Raw genomic sequence first — 27252 nt, forward strand, 5'->3', positions numbered from 1 at the left:
CCCGGATCTGCCCTTCTACCGCCCCTTGCCCCTCGCCCCAAGGGACCTTTGATGGAGCCAAGGGGAAGGGGCCACGGATTTACAGACTGCCGCAGGGGTGGACTGGGGGCTGAGATCATGTAACTACTCCTTCCTCCTGTCTCTTCCCACACGCCCCCTTTCTCTACCCCATCTCTCTGCTCCACTGCCCCCCCGTCCCCTATACCCACACCCTTCCTCTAGCCAGGATCTTAATGCTCAGGAAGGAAGCGGATCTGCAAGGGTTAAACGATCTTTTCTTTTTTCTCCCCTTTCATTCCCCCTCCCCAGCCCATTATTTTCCCACTTCTATTCTTCTAATTGGCTTTTCCCTCTTCTGCACAGCCCTTTGGCTGCAGAGGCAAAGCACAAGTCCCTTGCCCAATTTCACCTGCAATCCCTCCTCCCCGCCCCCTCACCTCCCATCCAACTGCTCTCTTAAAAGCAACTCTGGTGCTTCTGGGGATTAATTGCCCCAGTTTTCTGCCCAGGAGAATTAAAACTTCTCCCAACCTCCTCTCCTCCCCAGTGTGCACCCCCACCCCACCCCCCACGACCAGTCACCTGCTACCTGAGGAAAACTATTTCTCTGCACATGCAGTACTCAATTTTTCACTGGGCTGGTTTGCCTTAAGCCCAGCTCAGTCCACTCCAAATTTGATTGATAATCTTCCCCACCCTTTTTTTTTTTTTTTTTTTTTTTTTTTTACAAAAGAAAAGAAATTTCCCACTGCCTAGGAATTTGAGAAGAACTCAAAAATCTTCTCCTGGGAAACTTTCTAACAACTAGACCTTGATCTCAAGGCCCAAACAGCCCTTCCTCAACATTTAAAAAAAAAAAAAAAACCCTTCCCCTCCCAATGCCCCCAAGTCAAAGGCAAAAAGGAGACACCCTGAGCAAAGCTAAGGTTGGTAGGAAGGAAAAAAGAAAACCTTTTTTGTTGTCCAGCTTTCCAGGGAGAGTTCAAAATCAGTGACTCACAGTTCTAAGTGCTGGGGGCAATTGATTTGCTACTTGGAGGGGTTGTAAGAGGAGCCAGTGAGAAAGCAGATCCCCCCCCTTAAAACACAGCTTTGCTGTGGAACCCCCCAAACCATTCTACTATCTTCCTCTGAAAAGACTCCAGCTGCCCCTCCTGGGCTCTCTGCTTCCACTGGGCACATGCTGATGCCCCTGAGTGGGCTGTTCTGGTGGTGGTGGTGCTGCTGCTGCTGTGCCTGGTACTGCTGTGGATTGTGTGCCCCGGCTCCCCAGATGTTGCGCCACCAGGGTCTCCTCAAGTGCCGCTGCCGCATGCTCTTCAATGACCTGAAGGTTTTCCTACTGCGGCGCCCCCCTCCAGCGCCCCTGCCCATGCACGGAGACCCCCAGCCCCCCAGTTTGGCGGCCAACAACAACACCCTTCCGGCTCTAGGTGCCGGGGGGTGGGCAGGCTGGAGGGGCCCTCGAGAAGGGGTGGGCAGGGAGACCACTCCTCTGCCACCTCCACCACCTTTGCCACCTTCTTCTGTGGAAGATGACTGGGGCGGCCCAGCCACAGAGCCACCTGCCTCGCTGCTCAGCAGTGCCTCCTCAGATGACTTCTGTAAGGGGAAGGCTGAGGATTGCTACTCACTGGGCAGCAGCCTGGACAGTGGCATGAGGACCCCGCTCTGCCGCATCTGCTTCCAGGGGCCGGAACAGGTGAGACCCCTTTACCCTTTTCCTGCTGCCTTATGGTGTCTCCAGGTCTTGCAGATTACTACTCACCTGCTTGTCCTCAGGAAACATTGTGCTGTCTCTAAAGGCTCCTCAGTGATGTTTCTTTTGGTTAAGTTTCCCCAAAAGATGTCTGGTTCCCAGTAGAGCCTGTTTGGTGGCTCAGTTGTACCCCAGTTTTTGCATTTTCCTTCCAATGCTAGTGTTTCCAATTCCATCCAAAAATTCCATAACCATCCTCAGAATAGACGATTCAGAAGTGATAAAATGAAGGAACTTGGTGGTACATTCATGCTTGTGGCTGAGATCTCTTTTTATCTGATTTGTTGTTTACTGACATTTCCCCCAGCCCAGTTTCAGTCCCAGATTCAAACTTCTTCCCTCTTTGGAGGGAAATGTGCAGAGATCTTGTCCTCTTTCCTGGTTCTCACAGACTGAAACACAACAAGCCTGACCTTATTCTTTCACTTTCAACTGCCCCTCCCATGTTACATTGACATCCTCAGCAGCATGTTTTAGTCACTGAGGAGGACATGGAGAGAGATTCTAGGTCCTAGAAGACTCTACTGTTTGCTAAGACACTTCTTGGCAGACTCAAGGTTTTCCTAGGTTGAAAGCAAATAGGGAAGCAGGTTGAGAGTGAGTGGAAGAGATATGGAGAAGGAAGAAAGGGAACCTTGTCATATCTACTCCTCTTCTTAGTCCTGAAGCACATCAGATTAGAATGTCCCTTAAACTCTCCCCGTCCAGGATAGGGGATCAAGTATAATCATGGACCAATCTTGCTAAGTCTGAAGGTCCTCCATAACCCATTCATTCAGATTTTCAGACAGACTCACACCAGCCCTTCCAGCTCCACTTCCAATCTAGTGTCTTCTAGAGGCTGAAGATAGCAGGTGGACATTCTCCCAGAGTCGTGAATTGTGGCAACACATCACAGAATCCAGATGGAAAAGACTCACCTGAAAATGTGACCTAGTTAGTGAAGCTGGAGAAGGAACATTCAATCACACCTTGGTCAGAGTTGTGTGGCCACAACAGCCACTTTTTCAGTAGTTTCCCAGAAGTGGAGGGAAGACTTCTTGGTGTTTCCTGAACAAGTGGTGGAGTGACAGGATGCAATGATGCCAGCGATCTTGAGTGGCCCTGGCTCTTTCTGAAGCCTTGCTCTGTGAGAGACAGGCTTGGCTGACATTTTCATTCATTTTATCTTTGCTCTGAATGGGCAACACACTTCTGGGACAGATGATGACTGGGGCCCCCGCTTGGGCATTATGAGAGGAGGTGATACAGATCTTGTTGAATTGATGTTTCTGAGAGGCTGAGAGTTGAGTTCCTCCTTCTTGTGACTAGGCTTGCCTGGAGTCCCAAATGAAGTCCTGCCCAGAGCTGAGGACTCTGTTAGATGAGAAGATGCAGGGTGCCTGCTCGGTGCCTTTCTTCCAGCCCTTCTCTCCACTTCCATTGGTGGACCTCCCACAGAGGTACAGAGTGGAGTAGCTTGGCTGGCAGCAAGAGTGGGGCCTCACTTTGGGGTGCTCCTGTTCAGCATTTTGCCCCAATCAGGAGCCTCATCTTTTCCAAAAGAAAGAATTATTTAGCCTCCTAACTCCTTAAGCTGTTTCTTTCTTCTCCCATATGGGTTGGCTTAGGTCTGCATGTCACAGAGGCTGCTGAAAGTGTGGCTTCTGGCAAAAACACCCTTGTCTCTAGAAAACGACAGGACTTGGAGCCTGTTCTGGATGATATTTCACCTGCTGTGTGAACTTCTTCAAATTGCTTTATGCCTTGGGGCCCCTTTTCCAACTTCTGTGATTTAGAGGCACCTTTTTCTGTCCTGTTTTCCTTATAAGTCTGAGGGGGAGGATTCAGAAGATAATGAGCCTGAAAACATCTTGAGAAGGATTAAAATATAATGGCAGGTATTTTGATCATGGAAAAGCAGTATTTTATTGAAGAAAGAAGAAGAAAAGGATCATTAGGGCTATTGTGAAATGCCCTCATGTGATGCAGGGTCTAGGCAGAGGTTAGGAGTTTCCTTTCTTCTTCATTATTTTTATGGTGTGTCATAAATAAAGCATTGCATTAAAACACTAATACCAATAAAGGAATGGGCTCTATTATTATGTGCAAAGAGTGGGGGGGGGGATCATGTTGGCACATTAAGACTGGATTAAGTGAAGCAATTCCTGCCTATGATGATGATATTTGGGGGTTTGCATTATTTGTGCAGGGACCAGGAGACTTTAATGAGATTGTGCTCTCATAGGAATGAGTAGCATGTGTTAGGTATGAACACGTTTTCCCACTTTTACTTGTTTCTTCACAGGATATCAGTGAGAAAGAGCAACAAAGGGGAGATGGAGGAAACTCTTTAGAGTAGGAAGAAAAAAAGACAGACAGAAAGTGAAGAGCTGAGATGTCAGTATTGTATTTTCTGTTCAGGAAGCAAGCTATCCAGCAATTGTCCACACGTGGCTCTAAAGGGAGGGCAGTCTGCAGTCTCAGTGACTGAACGTCTTGGTCTTTTCTTTGCCCAAACAAAGGCACCAAACAGCTCCCTAGTCATTTCCCACTACTCCAAGGGCTAAAAAACTGCCCTAAATGAAGATGTGGTCTCTTCCTGATAAGAGTTTGTAATGTATGTGGTAAGGGGCAACAGCAGGAGCCAGCCAGTTCTACTTTTGCACATACCTGTGATGGACTTTACACTCATTTGTCCATGCATTCTATTACTTTAAAAATACTTGTTGGGAACCTGCAGTGTGCTAGATGCTGTTCTAGGCACTGAATATCCAGGCATGAACAAAACAAGTGAGATCTCTGCTCTTCTAAAGGTGACATTCTAGTGGAGATGCAGGAACAGACCAGTAAACTAGTGGATAAGTAAAGCTATTTCAAATGGTGTTGAGTACTATGATCAAAGTCAAGTAAGGTAATAACTTAAATAAAAATGAAAGGGAGGGTTTAAGAAAGATGCAGCAACATTCAAAAGGGTGATCAGGGACAGCCTTCCCAAGGATGTGCCATCTAAGCTAACCCCTACATGATGAGAAGGAGCCACTGATGTGTAGGCCTGGGGAAAAAGCATTCCAAGTGGATGAAATAGCAAGTTCAAAGACCTGAGTGCGAACAAGCTTAGCATGTTTGAGAACCAGAAGAGAGGACAGGAGGAGGCAGATGGATGGTGTGTGTGAACAAATGCTTCGAAAGCCAACTTGGCTCCATGCTCACAAGCTGACTGAGTAGCCATCCTCCTCCTCTCAGCCATTCATTCAGGTTGGGCAGGGGTCAAGGTTCCATGGAAGTGTGGGACAAGTGCCCAGCTGGCAGTTCTTTACCGTCCATTTCTGGCTGAAGCTGCACTGGTTCACTTCGATGCACCATGGCAGATAAACTGAGATCTCTGAAGCCAGATGGCCCCATTTCGAGGCATGAACAAGTAGTACAGCCTCTCTCTGCTTCAGGTTCTTCCTCTGTAAAACAGGGATAATAATGATAGTCCTCAACTGATGGTCATTTTGAGCATCAGATCAGTCAACACAGAGCCATGCTGTCACACTGTTTTGTTGTTATTATCTCAGAGGTGAGACAGTGTTCCCCTTGCCTCATTTAAAAGGAAAAGTGTGCGCCGTTTCCCAGTCTAGTCCCTGGCAGGACTGCTGTGATTGTGGTCTGGTGGTGATAATAGATTGCTTCTTGTGCACTCAAAATCCTCTAGGTTCAGAGCACTGCTTTTCTATTTCCATCATCAAAAGTCTTTATCAAGTAAGTGCCTACCTATGCCTGCTGCTCTGCCAAGCAGGGTCTGGAGACACAGGGCAGATGTGGCCCTGCCCTTCGGGAGTTTCACAATCTAACCCAGACATCACAGAAGCTGATAGGGATCAAGAACACAGACAGTGAGTCGCAGGTGAATTAGAGTAATATTGGATACAAGAAAGAGACGTGTGCTTTAAAGTGGCTAGTGTGTGGGGTGCCTTTTCAGAAAGACAAGTGGAGGAATGTGCTACCTTTTCCCCAATTAGTCAGAGAAGGCTTCTCTGTTTCTGCTGAAGACTAAGTGAGAAGAAATAGATGTAGGTTAAGTTTAGACATCTGGAAGCAGAAAAACTGTGAGATACATGGATACCTTGACAAAGAGGTGAAACCATCTCCTAGGCACCTAGAGGTTGGTACAAGGATGAAATCCACCATGGTAGTGGTGGTGGTGGTGGGGTATCTGCTTTGGACCTAATGGAAAAGAGAAAATGAGTCTGGAAGAGACTAACCTGCATGGCCTGCCTCCCTTATTCTTCCTGGTGTTTGCTTCCCTAGAGCTCCACGTGGAGAAGGGGCAAGACTGGTGTGAAATATTTCAGTCAGTGTTTTAGGTCCTGGGGTAGTAAGAGAAGAGCTTTGCAGTGCTCAGGGGAAACTGGAGACCGGAAGATGCAATTAAGAACCCTGAGAATGGAGATCAAGTAGAGCATTTTAGGAGAGACCCATAAAGTATATTATTTTTCTTAGAGTTCTGGTTCAATTTTACAGTGTGTGCGTGTGCGTGCGTGTGTGTGTGTGTGTGTGTGTGTGTGTGTGTATGATTATTTAATTACTCTCAGTCTCCACAAAGAATGGGCCCATCCCTAACATTTATTGACTCTAGAGTAAGAGTATAGATGGAGGCTCACATACCATAAGGCAAAGTATTTAAAAGTCATTAAGTCCAGCTAAAAAACTGTTAAATAAAAATGAATTTTATCCTCCTTTCCTGACAAATAAATGTCAAAATAACCTGGAAGACAGCTTTGAATTTAGAATTATTGGATTCCTTAGAATTCTGTGCTAGCTAAATGGGGGTATCTAGTCCTTGGTCTACAGGCCACTTGGATTCTCTTTCCTCTGCTGGCTACATCTTCCATCAGGATTAGCCTTTGTTACACATGTGTGGACACACCAGCTGGCTTGCCCAAGCTCTGTTCATCCTAACCCTAAATAATTGTCCCTTGCCCCTTTCTGTTTGAACCTAAGGAAGAGAAACCTAAATGTTCCGGAAGCAGGCTCATGTGTGAATACACAGGAATTCCAGGGTCCCAGGAAATTGAAGCATGTTCTAGAAGAAGGGTATAGCTCCTCGACATCACAGACTTCCTATGTGAAGGATGCAGCTGAAGAAGGTTTAGAGTTGGGCCTTTTACAGCAAGGGACCCTCTTGCCTCGGTGTAAGGGAGGCACTGCAAAGGGACTATAAGACCCCTGGAAGCAGCAACCTGTGTTTGTTTGCTCATCATTGGGTCATCAACTCCCAATCTCCTGCCTAGCACCTGTTTCATACTCAGTAAGCTGTTATTGAATGAATGCGCTTCTAGAGCTCATCCAGTGGGAAACTCCACAGGGAGGGGACTATCAGGGAGAAAAATATTTGCTGGCATCAAATGCTGAATGTGTGCTATGCAGAAAGGGCAGAAAACTGCTCTGTGGAATAACAAAGGGCAGTGCCTTGGCCATTGATGAAATCTTCAGGGAAGCCAACTTGGGCTTAATATTAGAAAGAACTTTCTATCAAAGCTGTACCAAGATAGTATAGGCTGCCTTAGAAAGGGGGCTCAAGTGGGTGACTGGAACTAGTGACCCTCAAGATCCTTCCTGAGCTTGAAAGTTGGGGTTCATTACAATGGCATTGCTTGAGGACCCAGAAATATTTTTAAAAAATTTTTAAATGTTTATTAATTTTTAAGAGGAGAGACAGAGTGTGAGTGAGGGGCAGAGAGACAGACAGACAGACAGACAAAATATGAAGCAGGCTCTAGGCCCTGAGCTATCAGCTCAGAGCCCAACACAAGGCTCATACTCAAGAACCGCAAGATCATGACCTGAGCCGAAGTCTGAACCACCCAGGTGCGCCTCCCAGAAACACTTTAATCTAAGCAGAAGAAGATGAACTTGCATCCTTTTTCAGTTTAAGGGGTCATCTTGTTCCAGTATCTAATGCCAGTGTATGCAATACATGGCATGTACAAATGTGTCTTCGGCAAAGATCACAAAGACCAGTCTCTGTTTTGTGTTCGTGGAAATCCCAAGTTGTTGGCAATCATGAATTTATACCTGGCACAAACCACAGTAGGAAAGCAGCACGTCATGAATGATAGGCAACAGATGCCAACATGGAGCTTAGGATGCAAAACCATCCCAGAAAAGGGGAAGCCCCGTAAACTCTTCCCAGAATCATGAGAGGGCTGTTTTCCCATTTTCCCATCTTGTATCTTCCATAGTAGTTTTTCTTTTCTTTTTTTAAATTTATTTATTTCTAGGAGAGAGAGAGAGAGACAGCGTGAGCAGGGGAGGGTCAGAGAGAGAGGGAGTCACAGACTGAAACAGGCTCCAGGCTCTGAGCTGGCAGTCAGCACAGAGCCCAACGCGGGGCTCGAACCCACGAACCGCGAGATCATGACCTTAAGCGAAAGTCGGACGCCTAACCGACTAAGCCACCCAGGCGCCCCTCCATGGTAATTTTTCTATTCCTACTTTAGCCAGTCCCAGTCCTGTTTAAACTGAAAGCTCCAAGGACCCTTTCCTCACTCAGGGTTCTCACCAGTGCGCTCTCATTCTTTACTAGGAGATGATCTAAGGATATTCAACTTCCACCATCACATCCCTGGCTGCTTTCCAGATTTAGCTATCTATTTTTTTTACACGCACATACATGCACACACATGCATGGGAATAAAGCACTGAGTGCACCTGTCTCACCTTCACAGGCAGAATTAGGGATTGGAAGAAGGGAGGTACCTGGTGTCCTGACAGGTGTGGACTGATTCTCACCTCAATTGTCTGTAGATCCTCTACCTGATGCTCACTTTAGAGTCATCCTTCCTCACTTGCCAGCCTGCATCTGCTTGTGTTGGGTTGGCTAATTTATTTGGTGTGGCTTCTATCTGAGCCTCCCCACCCCCAGAAAAGTACTTGATAAAGCTGGTAGGGTAGGAGTAAAATATGGATTTCTAAAGAGTGTGGGAGGAGAAAGGCCAGATACTGGGACTCTCTTTCTCTCCCTCCTCCCCACCCCCCAACCACCGCCCTCCTCTTTTCCAGCTGGTATGTTGGAGAAGCCCAGCTGTGGCCTGTGAGTTGGGGGAGGGGGAGCTGGTTGGGGGGGGAGGGGCTACTCGAAGGAGTGTGGGAATGAGCGAGCTGCTTCTTGTTTGCTGGGAAGGAAGCCAAGTTGGAAGTGAGCCCAGATGTAAAGAAGCTGGCAAGTGAATACTGTGTGGCCTGAGCAGCACACCATCCCCCTATTGAGTGTATCACATGTAAGATGCAGTCTAAGTGTGTATATTGCATATAGTACACATTTGATACCTCCCTCTGTGTATGTTAAAAGTAAAAATGGGGTGCACGTGGGACTGGCTGCCTCATAACAAAATAGGCAAAATTGAATTAGCTACATTTTGAGTTCCAGGTAGATGCAAACTGTCAGAGAAAGAGAGGATCTGCAAATATAGGCTCTGTCTAACTCCACGATACAAGCCATCAAGGGGGACACACAGGTCCCAGTCTTGGACCCAGCTCATTGCTCTCATGAGGATTTCGCCAGGTTCCTGCTCAGAGATATTGAGGTGGACAGATCAAATTTGTTTCCTTATTTATGGAATGGTTGCTTTGGATGTGGTTGAAGTTAATTAGCATCCGTTTCTGCAGAAGAAGCCTCTCATAGCCACCCTAGTGGCCAGAATGACTCTGCATGCAGTAGGGGTTAAATATTTGTTGATCCCTTGGTCTCTTTCCTGGCACATGTTCATTTTAGACTTACAGTGCTACCTTTGGTCCCTAGTGTATGCATGGTTGAAGGTATATTGTGTGTGTGTGTGTGTGTGTGTGTGTGTGTGTGTGTTTATATACGCACATATATGTATGTGTCTATAGAGAAGTTGAGGCCCCTGGGTGGCTCAGAAGGATAAGCGTCTGACTTCGGCTCAGGTCATGATCTCACGGTTTGAGTTCGAGCCCCGCATCAGACTCTGTGCTGACAGCCCAGAGCCTGGAGCCTCCTTCAGATTCTGTGTCTCCCCCCTCTCTCTGCCCCTCCCATACTCATACTCTGTCTCTCTCTGTCTCTCAATAACAAAACATTAAAAAATTTTTAAAAAAGAAGTTAAGATGCCAGGCAAAAGGGACATGGATGCTGTCCTGAGACCCCCTCCATCCCATCCCATCTCCTTTTCAGATTTTGTAATGGCAAATAGTGATGACTCTTATTCTAGTAATCATAGTAATCATTGTCCTGGCTTGAGTCCACTTGGCCAGGAGCAGACCTTCTCTTGTTCTATTGCTGAATGATGAGAGAAACACAAGCTTTGAAGTCAGAAAGACATGAATTTAAATCCCAGTTTGGGCCCTACCCGGCTGAGTGATCTTGGGCAAGTTACTTAACCTCCCTAGACTTTGCTTTCATTGTTTAAAAACAGGAATAAAATACTCAACTTGAACACTTATCATAAGTAGCGGCCATGCTGTGTTAAAGTTTTAGAAACATAGCTGTTCATTAAATAGGAGCCCTATATAGCTCTATTCTGTCAATGCTGTCAATATGGCTCAGAGACCTGGAGTGGGACCCCAAGATCACACTGCTGCCTTTCCTACTACTCTCTCTTACTACATCCTTAAAAAAATCAGATGCTCTAAGTAAGGCTGTGCTGTGACCACACAGTAACCCCCTAGGAGTTTTTGTGCCTGACATCAGGGATCGGTTCAGATCAGTGTTCATATTCAGTGTGTCTCTTTAGCTGACTTTTTGCCTCTGTATTGCCTGATTCAGTTCAACCTCCCTGCTCTCCTGCTCAGGTCTCTCCCCCCGGCATAGTTGTCTTTATCTATCTCCATCACCACTATGTTCCTGTCAGATCTTTATTAAGCAGCACTCTCTTCTTGGCAGGAACTGTGCAGAAAGACACTTTCCTGGACTCTCAGTCCCTAGAGGCCAGGAGCAGACTATACACACAGAGTAGCATGTAGAGGAAGTGGCAGAAGACATGCTTACCCAACGTGTGACAGAACGGTGTTTGTCTTCACGGTCATTCCTAGACTAGTGTTTCTAGAAGCCTGGAATGAGGTGGATACCCCCGACAGACACGATGTTAGATAATGTTGGTCATCAAGTGAGAACGTTGTTCTCTTTTCAGTTTGTTTTCATGCCTTATGATTATGTCTAGGGGAAAATCTCACTGGAGTGATAATATGTCTTTAATACCTTTTAAACACGTGTCAGTCTTCTCTGTAAACAAAGAGAAGGCATCAGCATTAGAGTACAAGGACATACAGTAATATCTGGCTAGAATTTGTTAGTCTTGTTTTGTTTGCAGTTGTGTGCATCTATTCTGTTTTTTTATTAATCGGCTATTTTTTGTTTTTTATTTTATTTTTTAAATTTATTTCTGAGAGAGAGAGACAGCATGAGCAGGGGAGGGTCAGAGAGAGGGAGATACAGAATCTGAAGCAGGCTCCAGGCTCTGAGCTAGCCATCAGCACAGAGCCCGACGCAGGGCCTGAACCCACAAACCATGTGATCATGACCTGAGCCGAAGTCAGATGCTTAACTGACTGAGCCACCCAGGCACCCCTATTAATCGACTTTTTTTTTTAAAGCAGTTTTAGGTTCGAAGCAAAACCGGGCTGAAAGTACAGAGTTCTCATGTACTCCTTCCTTGTGAACCCCCCAACCTAACCTCATCCTGCATTAGAGTGGTGATTCGCTATAATGGATGAACCAACACTAACACATCATTATCACTCAAGTCCTTAGTTTACATTGGGCTTCACTCTTGGTGTTATGGGTTTGAAGGGTTTTGACAAATGGATAGTGGCATGTATCTACCATACATGGTATCATTATAGTTTTACTGACATAAAAATCCCCTGCTCCACCCATTCATCCTTTTGCCCCCAGCCCTGGACTCCTGACAATACAGCCTGGTTTCTTCCAGAATATCATATAGCTGGAGTCATACAGTGTGTAGCCTTTTCTGACTGGCTTCTTTCACTTAGTAATATGTATTTACAGTTCCTCCATGTATTTTTGTATCTCGATAGTGCATTTTTTTCTTTTTAGCATTGAATAATATTATATCGTATATTATTAGACAGCTTGTCTATTCCTTCTTTGGTAAATGACATCAGTTTTTTATTTATGGTAGTGACAGAAGTCTCCTTTGGAAATAAATTTATTGAAGGAAAAATGTAAGACAGAGAAAAATGTTACTCATAAAATAAATGATAGGATAGATGGTACATGCATATGTTAAAAGGTGTATGCAACTGGAGTTTACATGCCACAGATCTGGGGTGTACACTTTGTAATAGTTCTGAAACATTTGTGGATACCAAGAAGTGCCTCAAGAAGGGGGAAAATGCTGAGTCTCAGGTCATTGTTCCTGGGGTGACACCCCGGAATCTGCATTTTCAACAACTGATCTTGACAATTGTAAAGTAGGTGATTGAGCAATACTCTGTATTAGGCAGCAGTTTGGAGGGGTAATCAAAGGGGGAGAAGAGATGTCTCCACCAGACCTGAGGTTCTCAGTCAGACATACAAGGAACAGGGAACTGGGCACTGGAGGGGGAGAGGGAGCACAGGGCCACGTGACAAGGAAGGAAATGGCATGTGTCACTCAGGGCAGAGGCAGGAAGGGATATTTCTTGCATCTCTCTCTTTCCCTGCTTCAGTGATCTGACAGCTATAAGTTTCAGATGGGATGGGCACAAGATTGGAAAACTAACCCACAGAGGATTGTAACATGAGGGAGAGGTAAACTTTGATTGTGTTAAGATGCTGAAACTCAGAGGTTTGTCTGCTGCCCAGCTAATGTTAAATTCCCTGGCTAATACAACCATTAATCCCTACTCCTGAATTATGTTCAGAGAGTATTCTTGAGTAAAGTCAAATCAGGGGCCACCCTGGGGAAGGCCCAGAGTCTCAAAGCAAGGCAATGGAAAGTACACAGCCTGCCGCCCCATAGCTCAGTGAGTACCCAAAACGACATGTGTCAGCTCACAGATAACACATCACTTTTGCCTATAGCTCATTGGCTGGGTCTAGAAACATGGCTCTACCTACTAGCAGTAGGGATGGGGACTGTCATCCTCCTGTGTGCCTGGAAAGAGAGGAAATTCAGATGTAGTGAGCTCTAGAAGTCTCCCCCTCAACAGTATTAGTACCCCTCTCTTAGAGTCGTAAGAAAGGTAAATGAAAGAATATATGTAGAGTGTGCAGAACATGGCTTGACCCACAGTAAGCACTCAGTAAATGCTAGTAGTTTTGTTATTGTCTCCTCAGTTATACAAGGAGGAGGTTGGACTCAGTAGTATCCAAGCCCCTTGGAGTCCCCTGTTCTCTTCATGCCATATCAGGTGGAGGAGCAGTACCTGGGGCTGGCATACCGATTTCCCACTAGCAACAGCAGTCTCCCTAAAAGAATGAACTTAGAACTGGACCTTAAAGACCCAATCATGGGAAGAATTTGGGAAATAGGAAAGTGAAGACTGTTCCAGGCATAGTCACAATGGAAGCAAAGAATCAGAGATGCTTTTGCAGAAAATTGGCAGGGTGGATAAGAACATGGGGCCTACATACCCAAGCAGAACTTCTTTCAAATCTCACTGTTGCCATGCAGTCACTGTGTGACCTTGAGCAAATCACTTACAGACCCAGAATCTTCATTTCCTCTGCTATAGAATGGGAATGATAATAACAGTATCTGTTTAGAGGTTACTGTGAGGCTCAAATGATACAACACGTGTGAAACTCTTGGCATAGTGTGAAATGCAAACATATGATAAATTTACAAATGTCCAATAAACATTAGCTCTTGATGTTGTTATCTGATCTCACTGAGTCTCTATTGTCTTCTTCAAACTTTTCTTTGAGAATTTCTGCCTTGATGTGTGTGTGTGTGTGTGTGTGTGTGTGTGTTTCTGTCTGTGGCTGCTGATCTCAGGAGGCACTGCCAAGACATCATAGGGGGGGTAGATGAAACTAAATATACCCAAGCACTGCTGGTAGACTAAGTAAAAATTATCTCACAGATATACATACTTTTTTCCCAAATGTGTGGAAGCCATTGTGATGAATGAAATCAAAAGCATCCTTCACTTTAGTATAGCATCTTGTCAATAAATATATTCTCAATAAATATATTTTCAATAAATAAATTCTCAAGAAATAAATATATTCTCAATAAATAGACTAAAATTCTAGTCATTTGAAGGTTTGTGAAACTTTTAACATTAAAAGGGATCCTAATTGAGTGATACTCTACAAAACAACCAGCCAGTACTTTCCAAAAGTGGCAAGGTTATGAAGAATAAAAAACAATGAGGGAAAGGTCTCAGATTAGAGAAGTCTAAGAAAATGATGATAATTAAATACAATGTGTGGTCTGAACTAGATTCTGTACCAGTTAAGAGACGTTAGTGGGAGAGTTGGTGATACTTGAATAAGGTGTGTAAACTCGTAAGCAGTATCGTATTACCATTAAGTTCCTCATTTTGGTGATTGTACTATGGTTCTATAACATATTAACCTTTGGGGAAGTTGGTTGAAGGGTCAATGGGAACTCTTTGTGCTATTTTGACAATTTTTAGGTGATTCTGAAATTATTGCAAAATAAAAAGTTAAAAATAAAAATAATTAAAAAAAAATTTTTTTTTAATTTATTTCTAGGAGAGAGAAGAGAGACAGGGTGAGCAGGGGAGGGTCAGAGAGAGAGGGAGTCACAGACTGAAACAGGCTCCAGGCTCTGAGCTGGCAGTCAGCACAGAGCCCGACGCGGGGCTCGAACCCACGAACCGTGAGATCATGACGTAAGCGAAAGTCGGACGCTTAACCGACTAAGCCACCCAGGCGCCCCAAAAATAAAAATAATTTAAATGGAGTTAGTTACTCATACTTGGAGAACTTGGGAATTTCTAGTACAGAAAAAAGACCATGAGTTACAAAAACCTCGTTTAGAATTTGGGCTCTAGAACTTCCTATCTGTGGGTTTCAGGCAAATGATTAAAATCCTTTGAACATAAGTGTCTTCTATCTATACCATGGAGCAAATAGTTCATAGCATTGTTGCAGGAATTTGAGTAGACAACATTTACCCGAGTGCATGAAGGGGCTTCCCCAAAACATGAGCTCTCTGTCTGGTCTCTCCTTCCACCTCTATCCAGGGAGGATGATAAACATGCCTGGCACATTCCCCCAGGTATAAGTACTGTGTGCTAAGTGCTTTGAGATTGACAGGGTGACACCTGAGGCATGAAAGTGTTGAGTGGGCAATAAAGTTTTCCCACTATAGGACCTTAAGCATATAAACAGAGTTAATAATCATCAGCAAAAACACCATTGGCCATTATGCAGTGTTCTTTAACAGTTTTTAACCTAACACCCCAAAAGGAGCTCTTTGGCACATTGAGTGAGTGTGGGTTGTATATTTTGATATATCCTTGGCAATTCCTCCAGGAGGTGAAGAATTAAGCCTCCATGGAGCAACGTGCTACTTTATAAAGGAAAGCTTTCTAGTAGTGGGGCGCTGAGTTATCCAATATGTTTAGAAAACAGCTGTCCGTACCAGGCAGCTGCAGGTGAATGAGAGCAGGTGTGCGTGGGAGTGCAAAGGTGTCCACTCCTGTTGGGTGCATGTTTGTGGGAGTGAGCAAGAACAATAAAGAGGGGAGGGAGTGCGGGTGTGTGTGCACATGGAATACAACTATTTAATTCAGAACAAAAAGGCTTTTTAAGGTGTTGATCCTTTGTCTGTTCCAGCCTTTTGCACACCTTTACTCCAGAGAGAGCCCGGAGGGTCTAGACTTTGCAAAGTCAGTGCTGACATTTTACATAATATACACTGCCTTGTCTCTTGCTTTGGGCACCCATTAAGTGTTTGCTAGCGAAAAAAAAAATCAGTTTGGGACTCTGGACAAGTATATAATACAGTTTCAAAGATTCTTTCTCTCCCTCCGCCAACAAAACACATAGAGGTTCTTCATGATTTAAATTAATTTTCATCTTCCCTATGAATGTAAGGAAAGTAAAAAAAGTGTTTATCTGTAATGATAGCTAGTATTTGCTTCCAAACAATCTAGTGACTATAGATGATACAAGACTGATCATTGTGTTTAGAAGTGCTGAAATTGGGTGATGGGTTCATTCTAATATTTTCTCTACTTAAAGCTTTTTCATTACATTATATTTTATTTATATTTATATGTGTTATAATTATGTATATTTTATATGTTTTCTCTACTTTTATGTGTGATTGAAATTTTCCATAATAAAAATGTTTGACATATAGAAAATATGCTATAAAAAGAATTTTTAAATTTTTATTAAAATCTTTTTATGTTTATTTATTTTTGAGAGAGAGACAGAGAGACAGAGCATGAGCAGGGGAGGGGCAGAGAGAGAGGGAGACAGAATCTGAAATAGGCTCTAGGCTCTGAGGTGTCAGAGGTGTCAGCATAGAGCTCAGTGCAGAGCTCGAACCCACAGACTGTGAGGGTGAAGTCAGATGCTTAAACAGCTGAGCTACTCAGTCAGTCTGACTCTTCATTTCGGCTCAGGACATGGTCCTGGGGTCATGGGATTGAGCCCTGTGTCGGGCTCTGTGCTGAGCATGGAACCTGCTTGAGGTTCTCCCTCTACCCCTCCCTGCCCTTCTCCCCCATTTGCATGCTCTCTCTCTCTCTAAAGTAAAAAATAATAATGATTTTTTTAAAAAAATAGGGGAAGGGCATTCCAAGTAGAAGTAGGAGGTTTTCCAGAAGCTTGGAGGAAGGAAAGGAATGTCACCTCCAGGAGGAATGGAAAAGCCCAGTTTGCTTCAAGATATAAACATTCAGTCATCTTCCTTTCTTCACATCCTCTGGGTGATTAGGTTGGGTCTGCCTCCCACGGGCATCGATCACGGAAACTGTGAGTCTTGCTTAGCTTGGGGCTTGTCTGTGCCCATTCTAGCCTAATCCAGCCTGGCTCCCACCAGGAAGCTGCTTCGCTTAGCCCACTTGAGGAGGGGGACACAGGGGTCTCCCCATTGTGGGTGGCCACCATGGCAACCAACACCTCAGGTTGCTGGGGAGTGCAGCACGTTGACAAAAGGGGTGCCCAAGAACTGCAAGCATGTGGAGGTCTGTGTTTCACGGCGGTCAGTAGACAGTGTCTCATTCAAGTCCTAGGCACACTTACCTATCAGCCTTCCAAAAAAAAAGCAATATAAAAAAAAAAAAAAAAAAAAAAAAAAAAAAAAAAAAAAAAAAAATCATCGATATAGCCCAGACCCATAGTTTTCCAGACCTTCAGTGTCTCCAGCTCTCCCGTCTCTCTGTGCTTGCTCATACCTGTGGAGATCAGGGAGACACAGACCAGGGTACTATGTTTGGCTTTCTTTTTTCCTTTTTAATTAATTAGTTATTATTTTCTTGAGAGAGAGAGAAAAAGAGTGCACATGTGCACATGACGGGGGGAGAGGGAGAGGGAGAGAGAAGGAGAGAGAACCTTAAGCAGGTTCCACACCCAGTGTGGAGCCTGACTCAGGACATGATCTCATGAACCACGAAACCATGACCTGAGCCGAAACCAAGAGTTGGACGCTTAACTGACTGAGCCACCCAGGTGCCTCTCTTTTTGCCTTTTTAGATTATCATTCCCCAGTTGCCATCAACATTATTGCTACCTATGCACATGCTAGAAAACAATAATAGGTTTTGTTGCTTCTAGAAGAGTATGTTGGGAGAAAGGGATGTCCTGTCCATTATGAGATCAAAGGAATGAAGGTCCAAAGAGGTTATGTGATGTTTCTTTGCTACTGTTCTGCACACACACTGGGCTGGGCATAGATAATATAGCCATGAACAAAACAGACAAGGCTTCAACTCTCATGGAACCTACGGTTTAGGTGAAGTCTAGTGCAATTACAGGCCCTCGTTCATGCTAGTGGTCTTGGAAGGCCTTTGCCATCCTGGGCAAACTGCTCAAGCTTCTTGGCACAGTTCTGTTTGTAGCTCTTTCCTTCCCTCCACTGAAAGGCCTTCATCCTCTCCTGGATAATGCAAATGTCTTGATCAGCTTTCTAGTCCCTTCCCCACTGCATTTCTGCTTCAGATATTCACAAGAGGTCTTTTTTTTTTTTTTTTCTTTCCCTTGGTGATGTCTGGCATGAAGCAGAATTACCAGGGGCAGCAGCAATATCACTTTTATGCCTGTTGTTGCTCTGTAAACTCTCCAGACTCTGAGTAAATAATTAAAGGTGAGGTAAATGTGATGACAGAACTTCAGCTCTTATGTTCCCAGAATATACTAGAGTCTTTCAGGACAAAACTATGAAATAGAGATTACCATCCTTTACTTATGGATGTGGAGGCAGACTCAGAAAGATATGGTATCTATGTTGCTTTGTAGGGCTGGAGTTTAGATTCTGGGCTTCTGGCTCCTAGTCCAGTGCTCTCTCTACTATTTAATTAAAAATAATTAAATCCAGCAGTTATTTGTTAAGCAACTACGATGTGCCAGGCATGGTGCCAACCCTAGGAATGTAGAGAAAGAAACATGGCTCCTTCTGTTAGTGACCTTTCAGAGGGATAAGTATGTGAGGGAATTGCGTAATAATAATGATGGAGAGATGTTCTAGTTACAGCTGGGAAGAAAAGAGGGAAGGGTCAGCTCTGCCTGAGTACATCAGGTGGGCGGCCTCATAGACAAGAACCTCCAGCTGGTGATAGAGGAATAGGCAAGAGTTCACCAGAGACCTGCAGAGAAAGGGGCACCCTGGCATCTGTAAAGGTGAGGTGGTGTGGCATGGCGTGGTGGTCGTGGTCCACATGAGGAGTGCCAGGAGACAGGAGGGCAAGGACCAGAGGCCCTTGAGCATGTCCAGGGTGTTACCTCCACTAACGCAACTCCTTTCAGTAAGGTGGTGAGGAAACATCCAGACCACACCCTGACTCCACAGAATGGGTTCTGAGAAGTTCACTGTCTTGCTTCTTACTGACATGGAAAAAAGCTAAATGCCTTCAATTTGGTAACAAAGACTATTGGAATTTAGACCTAACCTTTCCCTCTGGCCTCCAGCCTCCAGCCTCAGCACCCTTACATCCCATCAGACTCTCTAGCCAATTCTCACTGCCTTCCATTTTCCATTCCCTGAACACATCCTTTGGCTTTCTGCCTTTTGATTTCCATTCAAAGGCTTTGTTTCACTAAGGACATCTTTCCCCTTTTCCTTCACCAACCCAGACCCTAACCACCTCCAAGCCCTACCTCACCTGTCACCTTCTCCATGAGGCCTCCCTCCTACATTTTATTTCTCCCTGGCTGTGCTCCCATAGCACTTACCACAGGCTGCCTGCCTCGTTAGCACCATTTACCTCCATTTCCTTTCCCCAGTGGAAGGTGAACTCAAAAGAGCTTGTTCCACGTGTATAGTTCACTTTTTATCACTCACTGTGGCTAGCAGTTGTAGGGTCTCAAAAAGGCAATATAATCTACAGAATCTAAGGCAATTAGGTATTTGAATACTTTCGTGGATCCACTCAAGAAAAACATTTTTTTTCTCCTAACCAACGTTCTCCCCTTTCTGCTAATGTGAGTGCTATGGACTGAATTATTGTTCTCTCAAATTCAAATGTTGAAGCCCCAACCCTCTATGTGATGATATGTGGAGATAGGGCTTTAAGAGAGTAAAAGGGTTAGGTGAGGTTATGAGGGTGGGGCCATCATGATGGGATTAGTGCCCTTACAAGAAGAGATACCAGAGAATTGCTGGTTCTGTCTCTACCACGTGAGGACACCGCAAGAAGGTGAATCTCTGCCAGCCAGGGTTCTCTCCCCAGAATCCAACCATGTAGGGACCCCGATCTTGGACTTCTAGTGCTCAGAACTATAAGAAATAAGTGCCTGTTGTTTAAGCCACCAACCTGTGGTCTTTTGTTATGGCAGCTGAGCAGACTAATACTGCAGGGGAGGAAGATCTATGAAGAATGTTTTTAACCATCTCAGTGGCTGGCACATCCCCTTCCTGTCATTCCTTCAATATACTCAGTACTGCTTCTGAGACTGGGAATCAGTCAGTGAGTAATTACACATGCCCCTGTCCATAAGGAGCTTACTTTCTGTCAGAGATGGAAGCCCAAGGACACTACACAGGTGGAATTGAGGGATAGTCAGCAAACAACTAATCTTCAAGAATTTTAAGATCCTGAAACACAAGAAAGACCGAAAGCCTGTCCCAAATGGCAGGAGACCAGAGAGAAATAACACAAAATGCCGTGTGGGAGCCTGGAACCCAAACCAGACATGCTCTTGGGAAAACTGGTGAAGTTTGAGTGGGATCTTTCATTTGGTGATGGTATTTGCCATCATTTCTGGTTCTCATAGTTGTAGGATGAATACGTTCGATGGTAGCATTGGGAGAGACTCAGAGGGATATACAGAAACTACTATTTTTACAACTTTTTTGTAAGTCTAAAAGTAGTTGTAAATAAAAAGTTAAAGGGAAAAAAAAAAGCAACCTGAGCATCACCCTCAATTCCTCTCTTTTACTCTGCCCTTTCTCTAACATGGGTGTTTTTCAATCAGCATATTCTATTTTTACTTCCAAAAGACCTTTCCAATCCATCCGCGTCTCCAGACCAAGACTGCCACCATCTCCGTCAGAGCTGCACTCCTTTCTCTCCCAGACTCCTAAGCCTCTGCTTTCACTCCTGTTTACTCCATGTCTCTTCTCTAAAGAATTGCAGTGACTTTTCACCCATATCGGGTTCTTAAAATTAGCTTAAAACTAGTTTGTGGATCCCCATTTCTCTGGACCATATCCCAACTCCTTGACCTGCTTTACAAGGCCAGCCAGCCTCTGCTTACCTATCCAGATTCTTTGGTTGCCTACCCTCACCTCCCACCTACCTTATCTTTCTTTCCAATTCAGAGAAGCTCCCATACTCTTTTTATCCCATTCTCTGTGCTCAGCATGCTCTCTGCCCTTCACATATGCATTTTTCCCCTCACCTGATGAGCATCTCCAATCGTGATCCTTCAGAAGTCCCTAATTCCCATATGCGTTGGGCTCTCCTCCTATAAGCTCTGCGGATCCCTTCACTTACCCTGCCAATCACAGCCCCCACCCCACTGTACTGTCACTCCTCTTGTATTCCTCCTTAGACTGTAAGCCCCGTGAGGGCAGGTGTTGTGTCTACTTGGGTCTTATTCCTTTCCGGCATCTTGCACAAAGGTCTATATGCTGAAGACACTCAATGGATTTTTGCTGAAGGAATGAGCCAACATTTCTAAGCATTAGCTTTATGCATCAAAACACTGCCTCCAAGTTATGTGGGTTCATGAGGGGGTGTTGGGTACCAAAGAAACAGATCTTACCTTTGACACATATGTGTGTGCTTGTGCATGCACGTGTGTGTGTGTGTGTGTGTGTGTAGATTCACAATAGTCTCCTGAACTTTCCTGGTATAATCTGAAACTGGCCTTGTAACACAGAGGGCAAGGAGAAGCTGAAGAAAGAGGCAGTCCACTCCACGTTCATAGATGGCAATTTTAACAATAGCAAAGGGAACTTACATATGAGGCTTGTCTTGGGCAGCAGCAAATCCAGATCTTAATATCTTATGCAGTGGCCCTAACTGGGCTCAGCTGTATATACCGTGCAAGCGTTTTCAATTCCACATCACCATCTCAAGGCTCTGCTCTCAGAGTGGAGCAGCCACTAAGAGTGAGGAAAGCAAGTGGAACGACATTCTAAGGACAGGGAAGGAGATGGGGAGCCTCTGAGTGCCAGGGGATAGCTCACAGGTTAATCAGTGCTTACCTCTTTTTGGTCACATTCCCCAACTCTGTGTGTGTGTGTAGGAGAGAGAGAGAGAGAGAGAGAGAGAGAGAGAGAGAGAGTGTGTGTGTGTGTAGAGTGGGGAAAAGTCAGTTCTAAATGTTACTTGACATTATCAGGGTGGCCAACCATCAACCATTCCAGCTTCCTGGAGGACTGATGAATTTCCCACAATGTGGGATTTCAGTGCTAAACCTAGAATCGTCTCAGATGGACCTGGACCATTGGTCACCCTACAGCAGTGCTCCAGCTCACTGCTCTGTAGACTGTTCCTTCCAGGGACACCTCAGATACTCGGTGTCTGCTTGTTGTATGTCCAGAAGCACTTGTTGCTTGGCCTAAGTTAGATCTCTAGCACAGAGCTTCTCAGACTTTAAAAATACGTAAGAACTGCAGGGAGTCCCAGCTGAATTGCAGCATCTGATTCTGCATGCCTGGGGTACAGCCCAAGGTTCTTCATTTCTGTAGGTTCCCAGGTCAATGCTGGGATGCTTCTGGTCCACAGAGCACACTTTTGAGTGCAGGGGGCTCCATGCTTCTCAGTTTTAGCTGGCATATTAGAATTATCTGGGGAGACTCTACAGATGCGCAGTCACAAACCCAGACTAATTAAGTCAGTCCATAGGGTGGGAACAGGCATCAGTATTTTTAACTCTTCCCGGTGATTCCAATGTGCAGACAGGGTTGCAAATCCCAGGGAGGCGAAAGAGAGAAAAATACTGCTGATGATAAGGGCTGATTGATTGGTCCAGATGGGCTAGGCTGTGCTGTCAAGTGATTTATTGGAAGTAGAGTCAGAAATCTAAAAGAGGCAGCTTATTTTGGAAACCCTAGAGGCAAGATTCTTTAAAAAAAAATCAGGGCATGATGGTTTGTATTCTTTGGCCGTTTAGCTGGGAATCAACAACATTCTTTGAACTCCCAGGGTGACTGAGCCGATTGCACTACCCTGGGGAGGCAGGGCCCTGTTCTGGAAGCAGCTGATAGGTGAGGGCAGAGGTCTCCTGAAACCTATACCAGCAAGTTTCACAGACAAGTTTCTTGCTTGTTAATGCTTCTTAGCAGTTATGCCAAACATTGCCCATGCTCATCAAATTGCCAATCTCATTCTCAGCAGATGAACTTGCCTCCTACTTTACTGAGAAATTTGAGGTCAGCCATTCACATTCCATCATTTCCCCCGCTTATATCTGCCTCCTCACTTCCACAAACGTGTCTTTACTTAGTGTCTCCCTCTCCCTCCTAGCTGTTTCCTTCCCAAAATGACGATACCAGTGTCCGTTGTCCTGGCTAACCCCAGCATCTTCTGTGTCCACTGGGACTTTAAATCAGCCATTGCCACCTTCACCAGCATACATGCTCTTGGACATTTCAATCATGTCCTCTTTACTGGCCCCACTCACTGGCAAGCAGGGGTGCTTAGGTCTTTAATATCCCTTGAGGGTGTAGGGGCACCTGGGTGGCTTAGTCAGTCATGACTTTCGCTTAGGTCATGATCTTGCGGTTCGTGGGTTCGAGCCCCGCATCGGGCTCTGTGCTGACTGCCAGCTCGGAGCCTGGAGCCTCTTTCAAAATCTGTGACTCCCTCTCTCTCTGACCCTCCCCTGCTCACGCTGTCTCTGTGTCTCCTAGAAATAAATAAAACATTAAAAAAATAATTAAAAAAAATATCCCTTGAAGGTGTAGTGCTCTTTCACCCCCTCATGTGCACTTCTTTTGTGCAGTCTGGTTTCTACCTCCACCACTGTCTGAAAATGTTCCTTGGAAGGTCCCTGATGACCTAATTCTAAAACCCAGTGGCCTCTTAGAAGCACTCCCTCAGTGGTTCCTCTGCCCATTAGACACCCTCAATTCTTCCCTCCTTGCCTCTAGGCTTCCCTAACCTGTGTCTGTCTTTGTTAATGTTTGTGTGTGATGCACATAAGGACTGGCCGCTCATCATCCCTCCCACCTGGCTTGTGGAGACTTGTCCCAACAGAGGGTCAGCCCAGAAGCATGGATCATGAAGTCAATTGTCCGACTGTGTTATAGCCCACATTCATTTTCCCCGCCCTCCACCATCCCATGACATAGACCAAAATAGGAAAGGAAGAAATGCAAGTAAATTACGTGTAGGAAGGGTGAGTATTGTTAAATGTATATTTTCACTGCAGATTAGTTTTTTTAAAAAGTTGAGAAGCTTCTATTCTACTTTGTCTTTCTCTACTGCCAAACTGGGAAATGAAAACGACATTCCCACACCTCTGCAACATTTCTGAAATCACAGGAAGACTCTCTTCTGAGAACTGAGCCCTCCTGCCAAATTCCCTAATGCTGCTGACGGTCTCTCCAGGGTTCCCGTGCCTGCATCCTGCATCCTACGATTCCTCCCTCTTCTTCTCCCTCCCTGCACACCTCCGTGGCACTGAATCAGTCACCAGGGCCTGCTCTGAAGGCTTCAGCATCCATCCCCTCCCCTGCATTTCCCCTTGCTTCTGATGCAATTGGAGATCTTTCTATTCATACACAGAATATTTCAATACACTTCTAACCACTCTCCCCACCTCCAGTTTTATGAACTCCACCTCCACCCCCCACGCTCCCCATCCCCCCCCCACCCCGCCCCAGTGCAGTTACAATCCTGAACTGTCTTTTGTGAGCTGTATGACCTCAGGAATATTGGTTGATATTTCTGAGTTTCAGTATCATTACCTGCAAGTACTTTTCTCACAGAACTATTCTCAGGATTCATTGAAAGCTATATAAAGAGTATATGCAGAGCTGGATGGAGGATTGTAAAGAGTCTGGAACCAATTAGGAACTCAGATATTAGCTGCCAGTCTCCTAATTCACCAGGCATCCTGCTACTAAACCTTCTATGGCTCCCTTTCGCCTCCTGAATAAGTTACCTTAACTCTGGTCCTAGTCCCCTAAGAGAGTCCTTCAACTTGGCCATAGCCTTCCATTTAAACCTTTGCTCTCGACTAATCCCTCTTTTTCTGGAGAGTGGGACAGACCACCATTACTGTCACAGACCTGCACGTTCTCGTCTTCATGCTCTTTTCCTGGGTGGTTCCTTGTGTTCAACTTGTTCTTCCCCTAACTTCCACCTGTCTGCTGTCATTGGCCTTCCAGAACAGTTTTGCAGAAGGGGAACACAAGGGGAACGCAAGAGTCTTCCCACCCTCTGGTGGAAGCTGATTGGGTTCGAGCCCAGGTGCTGCGCATGTGCTAGAGGGCAGGTACACTGCTGCACGTGGGAACCAGCTCCCAAGACCCAGTGCAGAGAAGAAGGTGGCATGTGGATCTTTCCACAGGCACTTGGAAGGTAAAACATCAGTGCACTCCTTGACCCTCTATGCAAGGTCCCTGACTCCCCCACTCCCTTCCATGACCCCATGGACTCTGGCTGGAATAAGTTCCAGAGTTTCTCTAACATCTACATGCTCAATCCCACTTCTACAGAGAGATTTGTGCCCCCTTCCCTGATGCTCCTGCAGTATCGCGTCCTAGGCCAGTCACAGCCACCTTAGCTCCCTTGCTGGTCTTTCTGCAGGTCTGCCCTCAGCCCAGCCCATCTCATCCACAAGACAGGGTGCCGACTGGAGCACCAGAACATTTGTGCACCAGAGGGGGTCCTTTCTCCTTCTAGAGACAGGCAGCTCTGGGTTCAACTAGCTGCCCTCTCTTGTGCCGGACAGATGCCTTTTGATTCCTGTCCCCCACAGACAACGGATCCTTGGTCCTTCTCATCTGTCAGCTGGAGGGAATAGCTGGAGGGTGATTATGAGGATTAACTGTAGTTATAACCTGTAAAGCCCAGCCCAGTTCCTCTTAGCCCAAGGCCACAGGGCTCAAACTCAGGGCTCTCTGGGAGAGTGTGGGTAAAGGTACATTTTCTTTGACTGGGACTGGGTATATAATTTATTTATTTTTTATAAAAATCATACACATACACCCTAGAAGTGACTCCTCTTGAAAAATTGTTAGATCGGGCCTTTTCTTCCCAATTATGGGCCATCACTAAGTACTGGTTACCTCTAACTATGGGCAGTTAGCTATCGTCCCTCCACACCCCTCTGATCTGACCCTCCATGTATATGGCTGATATATGTATATATATTTTTTAAGTTTAGTTATTTATTTTGAAAAGGAGAAAGAGAGAGCTCATGAGCAAGCAAGCAGGGGAGGGGCAGAGAGAGAGAGAGAGAGAGAGAGAGAATCCCAAGCAGGCTCCACACTTTCAGCACAGAGCCCAATGAGAGGCTTGATCTCATGAACCTGATATTATGACCTGAGCCGAAAAGAGTTGGATCCTTAACCTCCTGAGCCATCAAGATACCCTAGTGGCAGATATTTAATATTGTTGAAATACTGCAGTTTTTGAATGCCGGCTAGGGAGCAGCTGCTGTCTGGAGCACTACCATCCTGTGCCTCCTCAGCTCTTCCCTTGGGATTCACGCTTCCTGATCTTCACCAGGATCTAGCATCTAAAGGGTTATTGCCCAGCATAGTAGAGGGCATCTGGGACCCTTGTCAGGGCTACAGAGAGCTGCTTGGGTGGTGCCTGTGCAGGTCCAGTTGTTAAATATTTTGACCAGCATCACTGCCCAGATGTACTAGGCCTGTGTCCCATGTTCACCTCTGAGTCCCCAGCAATGACCAGAGGACCCAGCACACAGTAGGTGTCAATCTGGCCGACAGATTGACTCTGCTTCATCTTCTCAACAATGTTAGTTTCCCCTTGTTAAAGAACAAAAATTCAACTGAGTAAATTTGAAGATCTAACTAGCTTTACTAAGCTGTTCGTGAATAAGGCAGCATCCTGTCTAGCAGGTAGAGGGGGGCTCCAAGGAGCTGCACAAAATGGAAGATTTTTTTTTAATGTTTTATTTATTTCTAGGAGAGAGAGAGAGACAGCGTGAGCAGGGGAGGGTCAGAGAGAGAGGGAGTCATAGACTGAAACAGGCTCCAGGCTCTGAGCTGGCAGTCAGCACAGAGCCTGACACAGGGCTCAAACCCACAAACCACGAGATCATGACCTAAGCGAAAGTTGGACGCTTAACCGACTAAGCCACCCAGGTGCCCCAAAATGGAAGATTTTTAAAGGAAGGAGGGTGGGGCAAGAAAGTTATTAGCAAAAGAAAAGGTCACCTTCCCTTTGGGGAAGGGCAGGGGGTCTTGTTTGGTGGATTATCTCATTTGGGGGGGTAGCTGTGGTTGAGAGGGTGCATGTGACAGATAATCTCACTGGCGCTGATCAGGAAACCACATTCTGGGGGAGGCTGAAATTACAATTAGGTTAGGAATGAAGCCCCATTTTGGTGATCTGGCTTCAGTGATCCCATGTTGGGTCTGTTTTTCTTTTTAGCCCACTCTTTTGCCTTACCCTCCCCTACTTTCTCAAAGCTAACAGGAAACTGAGTCATCCTGGATCTTGCCCTTGTATCCAGCATTCCCTCCCAACCCCTCAACCCACACCCAATTTCTGGGGGTGGGCTGGGTTGGGTCTGATGGTGTCCCTGGGCCCACACCCCTTGGCAGCAGGCAGGCCTCTTCCAGAAGGAAGCCAGTGGCAGAGGAATACAGATGGTGCCTTCTGCCTAGTGGGCAGCCAGAATGTAGTCATGCATGAGAGACCGTGGGTGTAATCAAAACCATTTTATTTCTCAGACAATAGAAACAAACAGAACAGCAATCTCAGTCAGGACA

General features: G+C 45.5%; 1 protein-coding gene across 1 annotated transcript in view; it reads left to right on the forward strand.

Moving 5' to 3' along the window:
* Window positions 1–986: 986 nt before the first annotated feature.
* Window positions 987–27252, forward strand: part of MARCHF4 (membrane associated ring-CH-type finger 4) — a 111304-nt gene continuing 85038 nt past the window's right edge. The window contains exon 1 of the mRNA XM_039233158.1: window positions 987–1702. Within this exon, the coding sequence (XP_039089089.1) occupies window positions 1181–1702 (522 nt within the window). The 5' untranslated portion in view covers window positions 987–1180. The remainder of the gene's footprint in view (window positions 1703–27252) is intronic.

Source organism: Hyaena hyaena, unplaced genomic scaffold, assembly GCF_003009895.1.
Source record: "Hyaena hyaena isolate Hyena2069 unplaced genomic scaffold, ASM300989v1 scaffold_71, whole genome shotgun sequence".
NCBI lineage: Eukaryota > Metazoa > Chordata > Mammalia > Carnivora > Hyaenidae > Hyaena > Hyaena hyaena.